The sequence below is a fragment of the Sceloporus occidentalis genome, unplaced genomic scaffold (genome assembly GCF_023333645.1).
Source record: "Sceloporus occidentalis isolate IW3139 unplaced genomic scaffold, rSceOcc1.0.p SCAF_7, whole genome shotgun sequence".
Lineage (NCBI taxonomy): Eukaryota > Metazoa > Chordata > Lepidosauria > Squamata > Phrynosomatidae > Sceloporus > Sceloporus occidentalis.
The window spans coordinates 41,841,765-41,854,104 of NW_028316987.1; the positions used below are offsets into that span (position 1 = coordinate 41,841,765).

General features: G+C 39.2%; 1 protein-coding gene across 1 annotated transcript in view; it reads left to right on the top strand.

Annotated features, from left to right (window-relative positions):
- GLB1 (galactosidase beta 1) overlaps positions 1-11,358 on the top strand; it is a 47,243-nt gene extending 35,885 nt beyond the window's left edge. The window contains exons 13-16 of the mRNA XM_089532730.1: positions 129-242; positions 1,714-1,845; positions 5,367-5,591; positions 8,640-11,358. Coding sequence (XP_089388856.1) covers positions 129-242; positions 1,714-1,845; positions 5,367-5,591; positions 8,640-8,900 — 732 coding nt within the window. The 3' untranslated portion in view covers positions 8,901-11,358. The remainder of the gene's footprint in view (positions 1-128; positions 243-1,713; positions 1,846-5,366; positions 5,592-8,639) is intronic.
- The last annotated feature ends 982 nt before the right edge of the window (positions 11,359-12,340 follow it).

Consider the following 12,340-nt stretch of genomic DNA (forward strand, 5'->3'; position numbering starts at 1 on the left):
AAAAGTGAGTTATAGTGATATAAAAGTTGGGGAGGTTCTTTTCTTCATTTTGTAATGTGGTTTTGATTTGTCAGAGTAAGTACAGTAACATCTTATTTCATGGCTTTCCCTTCCCTGTTCCCTTCAAGTACTTTGGATATGTATTATACAGAACCAAGTTACCAAAAAACTGTAGTGAGGAAACTCTTCAGTCATCAATATATGGTGGAATTCATGATCGTGCCTATGTCTCCGTGGATGGGGTAAGGGGTCAAAATACCATAACTTCTAGTTTTCTTGTTGTTAAAGCTACAATTGTAGGTGGGGGTTTTTTTCTGGCTGGTTTTTCTTTTTTCCGTTTTTTTTCTTTCTTTCATGTGTGATCGGTCATCTACTCCCCATGGTGAGGGTCCAACCCCTGCCTGCTTCTATAACCATGATTAAATACCAAAAAAGAAAAACTTTTGTAATTCTTATAGGTAGAAAGGGACAGCCCATGGACATTACTCATGCTTTTGCATGGCCCTGTACCTTTTCCTCAAAGCCCCACCCATGCCAGCTTTCACCAGCTTAATGCTGCACAAAGAACACTGATGAGAGATTAGAGCTTGTATTCCTAGTTGCACAGTGTTGCAGAAAATGCTGGCTTTCTGCAGAAGCTGAGATGGTGCTGAAGTGAACTTCATTGGAGGAAAGAGTGAAGCTTCCAGAGGAAGGGCCTCTCCCTTGACATCTTCTGGCCCTCTGAGAGAGTCTTAAGGGAAGTCACCCTTTGGATCAAACGAGTTCCACATCCCTTCTTTTGCAGCTGAAAGCACGGCAGTGTAGTGCCCTCATGGTTCTATTGTGCTTTGTTGCATACACTTTAGAATTGCACTTTGATGGGTGTTCCTGTCAAGCGTAGAGCCAGAGATCATCCCCACATTTGTGTGATACTTTGGAGCTGCTAAGAAGTCATAAGAAGCATCAGATAGATGGAAGGACAAACTAGGTTCATGCTCAAGACAATAACCAGGACTTTTAATTTCACAGTGCCTCTGGCGTACGCAAAGCATGTTAGAAATGCCATGTTACTGATTTCTTGCCACTGCTCCTCTCCCAGAAGGCAAATCTTGGACTTAGGGAGGACAAACCTTCCACCATTGTATCATAACATCAAGGAAAGAGAAGTTTTTTGGGGGGGCGGGGGGAATCAAAAAACACATGAGACTGTGAGGCACACTTTGGGTGATATTTGCCAACACATCAGGGATGGATGAATCTACTGTCCAGCCTGTGGTTCATGTTTTTGTGGTTCTGACTGAAAAGTCACTCCCCCCTCCCAATTTCAATTATATTTCTACTTATTTTTTTAAATAGAAAGATAAGAGCACCAAGAATATCATGGGTTGCTTTCATTACCTGTTTGACTACACGTGTCAAGCATATCACTTTGATTAAGCCTCTTAAACTTCATGACCTTTGTGGGTGGGGAAATTCATATTTTGCTAGAACATGTTATTATGTCTCAGCACATGAAAACTTAAGGATTTTGAGGTACTCAGATGAGTATCGTAGTGTGCACCTTATTCAGATTATGAGTTGGCAGCGTTTGGCTGGAAGTTAAGTTCTTACTAAATCACTACAATGAAAGTACAGATAAACCAAACAATAGAGATGTGCAGTGCACACTAAAGTAGTTTGTGTTCTGCACCCTGTTTCAGGTTTGGATTTAAAGTGTTGATGTTCATGCAGGTTCCTCAAGGAGTTCTTGAAAGAAACGGTCTGCAGAAGCTAAATATAACGGGGAAGGTTGGAACATACTTGGACTTGTTGGTAGAAAGTATGGGCCGAGTAAATTATGGAAGATTCAACAATGACTTCAAGGTATATCTTCACCTGTCAGTAATTATCCAGCAAAATGTAACCATGCTAATATCTCTTGGGAGCAAAACAATTTAATTCTGTTGGATGTGTGCTTGCAACATCTGTAGTGAAAGAGAAAAAGAAAGGAAGACATCTGACACAATTATAGGTCTTTAACTAGCAAAAGAATGTGTCCTCCTAACATATAGTGGGTCCTTGGTATCCATTGGGGTTTGTTTGCAGGACCTGCAGTGGATACCAAAATCTGTGGATGCTCCAAGTCCTACTAAATACAGTAGCATAGTAAAATGGTGTCCTTTATATAAAATGGCAAAATTAAGGTTTGCTTTTTGGATTTTATATTTTTAAAAATATTTTCAAGCCATGGAGAGTCAAATCTATGGATCATTTATATACCGCTTCATACTGCCTAAACAATCTCTAAGAGGTTTTCAACTGTAAGCTAATTGCTCCCAACAAGCTGGGTACTCATTTTAGCAACCTCAGAAGGATGCAGGCCTGAGTCAACCCTGAGCCCTTGGCTAGTATTGAACTCACAACCTTATGGTTTGTGAGTGAGTAGCTACAGTAGAGGTATTTAACCATTGCGCCACTAGGGCTCTTGCACCACCAGGCCACAATATCTGCCTGCCTGCTTGTCCAATCATTGGGGTAAGCCAGGAGGCTTAGCATAACTTCTAGGCCCTTCCCTTCCATCTTGAACATTATAGCAAGAAAAATTAATGAACATTATAACATTGAGATGTTGTGGGATAATTTTAATTTGAGGGGTTTGTTTATTTTCTTCTTATAAAAACATTATAAGTTCATCTTGCCTCTGCTGCTCCATTTTTCAGTAATCTGTGAGGCATAAGATCAAGCTATGTGAAGAGTTCACCTTAGCGTCCGTTCCTATAGGAAATGTTATTCTCTTCATATTGTCCATTTCTTATATGACATTATGTAGAATAGTAAATTTTGCCCTTCCACATATTTGGGGTCATAACTTCTACAGACTTTCTCCATTAGACATGCCAGTTAGGGCTGATGAGAGTTGCAGGTCGAAATACCTACATGTCTGTTGGTAGCCCACCTTGATGTAAAGAAACCTCTGTGTAGACTGGCTGTCCATGGATGTAACTTGGAGTGGCCATCAGCCATATCTGTAACCTAGTGGCAGGATTCCCACCCACAAGCCACAGCAATGGCAGACATTATTACTAGCTATTGTATACAGCCTGGTTTATCATGAGGGTAGTGTATGTGTGTGTGTGGAGTGTGGCTTCACGGCATCTAGAACACCAGAGGGATATAACTGAGAAAATAAGTCCAGGTGAATTGGTTCTTATGTAAGCCCACTGGAGTATTTTAAAAAACAAACCTTGCAGCCTAATAGAGGATATTATAATCTTTTAGTCGAATATGTAAAAGGCTTCTTAATTAATCATAGATGGGAGGGGCGGGTTGAGTTGAGCTCTCAGAAATTTGCAGGTTTTCTACAGGATGTGGAAATTTGTGCATGTGAAACATAGTGTATCATAACGTTGAAAGGTGAGATCAGTATCCAAGATAAATTTTATCTGACAAAAGATCTCTGAAAAGGGAGCTTCAGAAAGGATGTGCTCAGGTATTACATTGTCAGCTTTGTCACATGAGCTCTGTCTCTTAGATCTACTAAGACACCATCAGATGTTAATATTGACATGTCTGCTTGCTCTTCAGATAAGAAAACAAGACAGTTTTAAAGTCTGTGTTTCTGATTTAAGGCTTTGAAATGGAAACATATAATCACAGCTTGAAGAAAAATGGCTAAAATAAAGCTGGAAGATTTTGTTGTAATTCCTGTTCTCATTGAATATGGAAAAAAAATAGAATAGACACATTAAATGACAACTGTCTTATACTTTTCTTGCCATAGAAAAATCACTCCTGACAAACTCCTATGGAGTTTAATATCTTTAACAAGCATATCATTTGGGGTCAACAAAAATAAGTGAGCAGCTGGTGAACTTTAGAATGCACTCCTGTGCCTCTCCATTGTGAGTAAGCTTCACTGAACACAGTGAGACTTACTTTTAAGTAGATATATATGATTGTTAGTGTAGTGTTATTAGGTGAGAACAATAATGAGCACCTTTAGAATAGTGAAGGCTGGGTAAATGATTAGCTGAAAAACAATTATTTTTGTATATCATGCTTTTATTTTTAGAAAAAATTATGGGCCCAGAATCTGGTAATGAATACATTTTTAATGGAGAAAATAAATTAGGAGTTCCTCTTTAAAACAAAGTCACCCAATGGATTTCAGTGCCATAATATATTAATAGGAACTGTGCAAAGTGTTTTAAAGGTTTTAATAGAACAAAAATAACCAACACACAATGCTTTGCAGATCCATTGCAATAAATTATTTTGAATTTGTGTTTCCTGATTATCCAACTAAGAAATCTTCAGATGACACGACAATGATAATGTTTCCAAAAATCAGTGTGTGGAAGAGTGGGCGAGAAGATTGGCATTTTCACATGCTTAACTTACAAACTTGTAACAAGTCTTGTAGAATTTAGAGTGGTCTTGGTTATCTCTAGTAGCCCTTATTTTTGTACTTAATTTCTCCATTAGCATGATGCTCCAACTCTGTCTAACCACCAAGAAAGTGACAGAGTATTTGATGAGCCTATTCAGTTATATGCAGTCTCTAAACATGCTGCCAGACACACGATTAGTTCTTTATGGCTGCTACCACACTGCAGTTTGACACCACTCTCTGCCATGACTCAGTGCTGTGGAATTCTGGGATTTGTAGTTTGGTGGGGACTCCAGAGCTCTCTGACAAGGAAAGCTAAATATTGTACTAAACTATAAATCATAAAATTTCATAGCATTAAGTTGTGGCAGTTAAAGTGGTGTCAAACTGTTTTATTTCTGCAGTGTGTCAACAGGGCACAGGGCAATGGAGCACGGTCATCAACAGGGCAATGGGGCACCGTTGTCACGTGTGAGGGGCGGCGCTTCCAGATGCCCCTCGCCTCTCAAATGTGACGAAGGCGTCAAAATGGCAGCGCCCTGTACAGATGGGCGCTGCCATTTTGATGCAACGGATGCTTAGCGTCCACACATCGCGACGCCATTGTGACGTTGCGAGTGCACAGCAAAACAAGGCGTGAGCAGACCGCCCTTTTTGGGCGGTCTGTACCCCGCTTTAGAGAAAAAGACTTATTTGCATTATAAAAAGGGGATAGTATTGCCAACTCTGGTGATAAAGAAAGTGTTTGTGATGTAATTTTGCTAATTTCTGTAAATACGAAATCCCAGAAATATCACATCACATATGGTGGTGAGACCCCAGAACATTGCAAAGTAAAAACAGTTAAGACAAGACAAATTGTTTCTGAATAAAGTGAACTCCTGATGATTTCTCTGTAAATTTCATTTTTGTTAGCTTGTTTCATACCAAACAAGCCAATGTCGAACATCTTTTGAAAGAACATTCTTTCTGCTTTTCTGTCACCAATTATATTTATGATAAATCTTTTTTGCAGGGCCTGACTTCCAATGTTACTCTTGCTGAAGAGATACTCACTGATTGGGAGATATATCCACTGGACATTGACAGTGCAGTAGCTCAGGGCCTAATAAATGACAGGTCTGATGGGAATACATCAAACTACGAATTGCCTACTTTTTATATTGGTAACTTTTCCATTCCTAGTGGAATCCCAGACTTGCCTCAGGACACCTACATCAAATTTCCTGGTTGGACAAAGGTGAGTTTTATTTTTGTGAAAAGTTCCACAAATGTTTGCATTGATGTTACTTGTACTTAAGTAGAGGCTATGTGTGAAACCGCTCAGTTGGAGATTACTGATAGCATTGGTTCTGCATTGGCCTTATACATAAAAAGCAATAATTATTTTATTCATACAGTGACTAGTGCTACTTAACAACTTTAACACTGATGAAATGACTGAATCACCAGAAGATGGACAGTTGGTGGAGAACAAAAACCAAGTTGCCCTATCATACAAATTGTAATGATCTCGTGTGTTGTGCAGATTGTGAGCCTCATCGCATTAAAAACTAACCTGGCATGCAAATGTGGAGAAGTACATTTATCTTTCTGTCTCCGCATGACATTGAAGCACTTTTGTTCTCTTCCAGTCGTAAAAACATGGGAGAAAGTGGTAAAAATGCCCTTTTTGCCAAACTGATTTTTCCAGTTTGGCAAAAGGGATACTTTCACAACACTTTTGTGACCCTTTCCCACACTTTGATTACTGGAAGAGAATGAAAGTGCTTCTACATCATGTGTTTCTCCATTTGTTTGTTTTTAATGTAATATGGCTCTGTATCTTGTATATCCCTGGTGACTGAATCTTATTAATGCTGATTAATTTGTGTTTAGTGTCCTAACTTTCAGAATATGCCACTTTGTTGTGCAAATTCATTGGTGTCAGATTCATACTACAAGTTGGCTACGTTAATGGCTACTTTATTTTAGATCGCAGATTCTTAAAATTTAATCTGCAAGGTATTGTGTCTGCAGAAATAAAACAGTTTGACATCACTTTAACTGGCATGACTCCATTCTACAGAATCTACAGAAACTTGTAGTTTGATCAGGCACCAGAGTTCTGACAGACCAGGCTGAATACCTAACCAAACTATAAATCCCACCATGACAGTTGAACTGGTGTCAAAGTGCTTTATTTCTGCAGTGTGGCAGGTCTCTGATTTGTTCAGAGTCTCAGCATATAGGTTCTGCTAGATCAGATCAAAGGCTTGTCTAGTCCAACCTCCTGTTTTTCACAGTGGTCAGTTAGATCGCTCAGGAACCCCTTAAGCCTACTGCTGTTGTTCCCTTGCAACTGGTCTTCAGAGGCATATTGCCACTGCTTCTGGAGGTACTATATATCCATCATAACAGCCTTATTCTCCAAAAATGCCTCAGTCTAATCCCATTTAAAACCATCTAAATTGTACCCATCACCAGATCCTATAGGAGCAATTTTAACTGTGTAGGTGTTGGTTCTCTTGCCTGTCTCAGATTTCATACCATTCAGCTTCTCTGGATGACCTCAGGTTCTAGGATTAAGCAAAAGTAGTAGTATTACATGGCTTTTTAAAAATTTACATTTTTTCCCGTTTTTGTGTTGAATTAGTTTTGTGTGCTGTATCAGTGGCAGAGAATGCTGAATATATTTGTTGTTAAATAGCTGAAGCACTATGATAATAATCAGAATAAAAAGTTCCCGCCTTCTTCCTGCAAAAGAGAGAGCAGTAAAATGTTTAAACTTTGCCAAAGCCACATCTGGAGATTATTTTGATAAGCGTGTTTCTGAGGTTGAGCCTTAGAAGCACCTTGTGGAAAATAACTGATAGTATCGCCATCCAGAACTGCATATGTACAAGCAAAATTGTTTTAAAACATGTACAACTAAGTGTTTTTACTGGGTGCTTTGGAAAATGTTTAAATATGGAAAGTAGGCCTATTGATTCAGTTACTGAATAGCAAGTCAAGACTTGAGTTGGGATAAGCAATTGGATTTAGGCTATGAGTCTCAGGGACAGGGGGGGGATATTTAACTTGACCAATGAACTTATTTTTTAAATCATCAAGCATACCTCCTGGTTTTCCTTCCCAAGTCATCTTTTACCTGGACAGGTACCAGAGCACTCAATATTTTTCAGCCCATTCCTGTATCAGCAGCATGGTTGGTGCATTGTAGAAACAGGCCAGAAATTAGAAAAGATACTTAGAAACATGACAACCCCTAGAATCCCTTAATCAGTTTTGCTAGTGGTTTTGTTAGTTTGGGGATTCTGGAAGCTATCGTTCAAAACATTAACTTTTCCAAAGTCTGCTAGAAGCAACACCAGATTGAGGGCAGTGTAACAATCTGATCTGAGATTTACACATAGCAAGAATAAGTGTTGCTGGGATTTGAATGTCAGACATCTTCTGGGGTGTACCTCCTATTTGAACAGCTTCAGGCCTTGTTTGGATTTCACTACTCTGATAGAGATTTCAGAAGGTGTGAAAGAAAAACATAATGAAAATATTGGCTAACTTCTCCATATCCTTGGCTCAAAATGTTGAAGAAATAAATGATTTGGTGGGAAGGAGTAGTGCAAGAGCAAGTGCTTACCTGGAACTGCCTTCTAAAATCATAGAGTATTATTAATCCCAAAAAGCATGGTGGAACAGTATAATTTTTACAAGATGTTAAAGGCCAGTAACCTCACTGTTACAGTATTTCCACAACCAGTGTGGCTAAAGACTAGATTGTTGCCGATTAAGCTCTCCTTCACTTCTCTTTTTGATCTAAAGAGGATGGTGGCCTGCAGACTTAGTCCCTGGCTGGTAACCCTCTGGTCATTAATTGTGAGCCTTAAGGTCTGATGTGAGGAGATGAGATGGATGAAACTGTTCTGTTAACATTTCTTACAATTATATATATATATTTAAATGCCACACTCGGATCACTGTTGCAGAATGTATTTTTAAGGGCGAATTGAGAGAGGCAGTGTGGTGTAATGGGTAGAGTACTGGGTTGCAATATGGGAGATCCTGGCACTAATCCTCACTGAGCTAGTGAGTCTAGGGCTAGTCATACACTTTCTCAGCCTGATATGCCTCATAGGCTGGATGTGAGGATAAAATGTGGGAGATGACACCTCCATGCACTGCTTGGCACTCTTTGGTGGAAAGGAGGGGTATAAATGTAATAAAATATATAAATATTTCTTAATTAAGAATTTCAGACAATGTAAAAGTTGGTTGATCAAAAACATATTTCCTTGTTTCTTTGCAGGGACAAATCTGGATCAATGGCTTCAACCTAGGACGCTACTGGCCAGTCCGTGGCCCTCAGCTAACACTGTTTGTTCCAAGCAACATTCTTGTTTCATCAGCTCCAAACAATATTACAGTTCTGGAACTGGAGAAATCCCCATGTGCGACCCAGAAATGTTTGGTTGAGTTTGTAGACAAACCTGTTCTGAACGCATCTCTTCACTATGAAATTAATACTGGGAAGCTGTTCAGCAAAGAATTATGGATGAGCCATATATGATTATACTGGACTGCCTATGTAAATCTTTACATAGCTGCTCAGTAGACCCTCCTTTTTTTACACTCTCAATTGAGAATAGAAGAAATCAGTGTTTTCAAAATCTGGAGAAATAATTGACTGTAGAAATATTATCAAATCAGTGTAAGGTATCAAATGGTATTATCTATCTTCTATGCAGTCTTCTATTAAATATTTGTGTTGCAATCAGGAAGAAATGAATATGATTTCCTAAGTGCCTATTCATCTCAACAAAACAATTAAAGGAATACGAATCTAATACATTGGCACGTTACAGACTGCCCGTTTGGGGCGGCCTGTAACCGACCCTTCCCCCGCCGGATCGGGGCCTCAGCTGCCACAACGGAGCTTGCGCTCTATGCGCCCTCGTGCAGCGCAATAATGTCATGTCCGCGCCGCCCCGTTTAGAGGCGGCGTGTTCGTGACGTCGTAATGGCGGTCCCTATGTGTATAGGGCACCGCCATTTTGTATGTCCTGGGGACGTACTAGGGTTAGGTGCGTGCATAAGGCACGCACTTTGCCTAACCCTAGTATGTCCCCAGGACGTACTTTACGCCCGTGCGGAACGGGCCATTGTTAAACAGTTTAGAGTCACAGGCTTTCATGGCCGGCATCCATAGATTTTTGTGGGGTTTTCGGGCTGTGGCCATGTTCTAGAAGAGTTTCTTCCTTGATGTTTCGCCAGCATCTGTGGCTAGCATCTTCAGAGAATGCTTGCCTGGAAAAGAGTTGGGTATATATATACTGTGTGACCCTGGGAAGGCAGGAGTGATTTGTATTAGCAACAGAACAATCTACATGCAAATCAAATTATCAATGGCACTAGGAATATAGTTAATCAGTGGTGATTCTGCATTTTGCAGGAGGGTGAAATGGGGAAAGAGAAAACAATCTGGCTGCTCACTTACCCTTTAAATCAAACCACTGCTGATGTAAACAGCCAACAATTTACTTAAGAGGCTATTGAATACCTCTTTATGCAAACATGTATACGAGACAGCTGCCAACACGGTCAGGAGTTGTGCTGGTGCGGTGTTCCAAAAGCATATTGTCCTAAGAACCCTTAAAGAAGCCATTTTATCAGGTGTAAAAGTGATGTTTCAGCTGTATTCATAATTTTTTAAATACCAGTATTGTAAATGGACTTTTTTTAAAAAAGAAAAAAAACCTAGACATTTCATAACACTTGTCCAGGTGGTGAACTTTTGTGGCTTCTTCCTAATTTTCTGTCACTAAAATTTGGTTCCCAATTCTAAAATCACTAATCTGAAGAAGTTCTAGATTCATGTTATGCTATGACAATCTGAAATTTTGAACTTTTTCAAATGGTTTTAGTTTAATACCACTCTAGTAAATATTATATGTGATGGAATAAAATGTAAACATATGTTTATTTATGTTTCTATTTAATTGGATAGTATATATGGCTGCAAATCCAATAAAGCTGGTGTGGGAATCACATGGCCCTTGAGATGAAGTTGTATTATAAGATCCAGCATTCCTCACCATTAGCTCTGCTGGCTAGGGCTAACAGGAGGTGCACTTCCACAACATCTGGAGAGCCACATGATTTCCTCTCCAGCAAACATACAAACAATGGTAAATATAGGAATAATGTAATCTATAGGCATATGTTTCAAATGAGATTTTTTTTTGAGAGTTCTAGATTGCTTTAATTGCCATTGTAGCTGGCTATGAAACAATATCCTGGTATTATTCATATGATAGAAATCCTTGCTGCCAGCATATGCAAGAGTCTTTATATAATGTCTCTCTAATATGTGTTGTACTTCAGGAAAGTGTTACTGTTCAACACAGTTGTCATTCTCTGTGGCCTTCAGGTGTATGAAAATGAATACAAAATAGCCAAAATTACAACACATGCCCCCAAGCATGTGAAAAGATTCCTATAATGGATTCTGATTTGATGCTGATTGTGTGGATCTCTTAATGTCCTTTGGTAACATCTTTGGCCATTTGTTGAGACATTAGAAGACTTTTTGTGGTCATAACACAGTCATCTGAAATCCTACTGTAAAGACTTGGCTGACAAGTCTTGCATAGCCAAAATAGGAATATTTAATTATTTGATTTGTTGCTTTGGCATAGAGGTACTCAAAAATCAAACTTCCTGAGGGAAGTTTCTCTTAATATATTTTTCCACTTTATGTCAGGCTTACACTGGATGTAAAGAATTCAAACTTCCCCGTGTTGCCATTCTGTGAACTTGTATTCTGTTTCTTGATTGTTGTTGTTGCTCCATAGTTGATCATGTTTTTAAGGAATCCTAAAGTATATTGTGGAACATTGTGACTTTACAATATTCTCTCTTTGGCCACATACAGACAGGCCAAAATAAAGCTGCTTCAGGTCACTTTGGAGGTATGCTGTTTAAATAATGGATGTGTCCTAAGGACTGGAGCGCAGCTTTGGCACAGCTTCTGGCCTCTTAAGATATGTGTGTCATTTAAACAGCATACCTCCAAAGTGACCCGAAGCAGCTTCATTTTGGCCTGTCTGTATGGGGCCTTAATTGCTTATCCTATATTATGATTTGAACCAAACAGTTGATCTATGAAAGCTGTTTGCTCTCTTTTGGTTTTTTAAAATAAGTTTACACTTTATAAACCGCTTAGGGAGCGCTTAAGTACACTGATAAGCAGTATAGAAACGTACTTGCTATTGCTTTTGCTTTTAATTTATATGTAATGGATGTCTGGAAAAGATGTTCATTCTAACAAAGGGCTTCATGTATGCACAACATTAGACTCCATTGTTCTTTGATTCATATATGTATCAGTGTCTCATCCTTTTCTTAAACTGCTCAGGATAGTTCTCAGTTGGGTTTATGTTACTTTAGCTTTTTAACATTGTGATGTAGGTTAATTGAGATGGAAGAGATATCCAAAGGCATCTGGGCAATTCTATGGCAGAAAAGCTTTTCACACTTTGCACCAGGGATGGGGGAACTTTTTTCTGTCAAGACCTACAGTTCCTCATGGGTAATCTATCAGGGCTCACCTGTTGGCAGTGTCTGGGGTCATCTCCAAAATGAATAGTGATTCAATAGCACTCATTCTGTCTCTCTATGCTTTTCCATCATTCCATTTCTGCTTTTCCCTTTGTTTCTCCCACATTTCCATTAACACAGGTCAGGATAGATCACTTGCAGTATGCCTCCCTCTCCTTCTGTTTGTTTCTGTCCTATTCTCCCTTGTCATAGCCTCTTTTTTATTCTTTTTGCCTGTGGGCTCCCTGTCATCCTGCATCTTACTTGAGTGCATTTCTTCTCTCCCATCTCATGATTTCTGGAGAGTGGACTTAAGAGCATAAGTGTGCAGTCAGGAGGATTGCACAAAATTAGGTTGGAGGCTTCCAGCAACCTTAGGTTCTCAACACTTGTTTTATACAGTAACTCAGA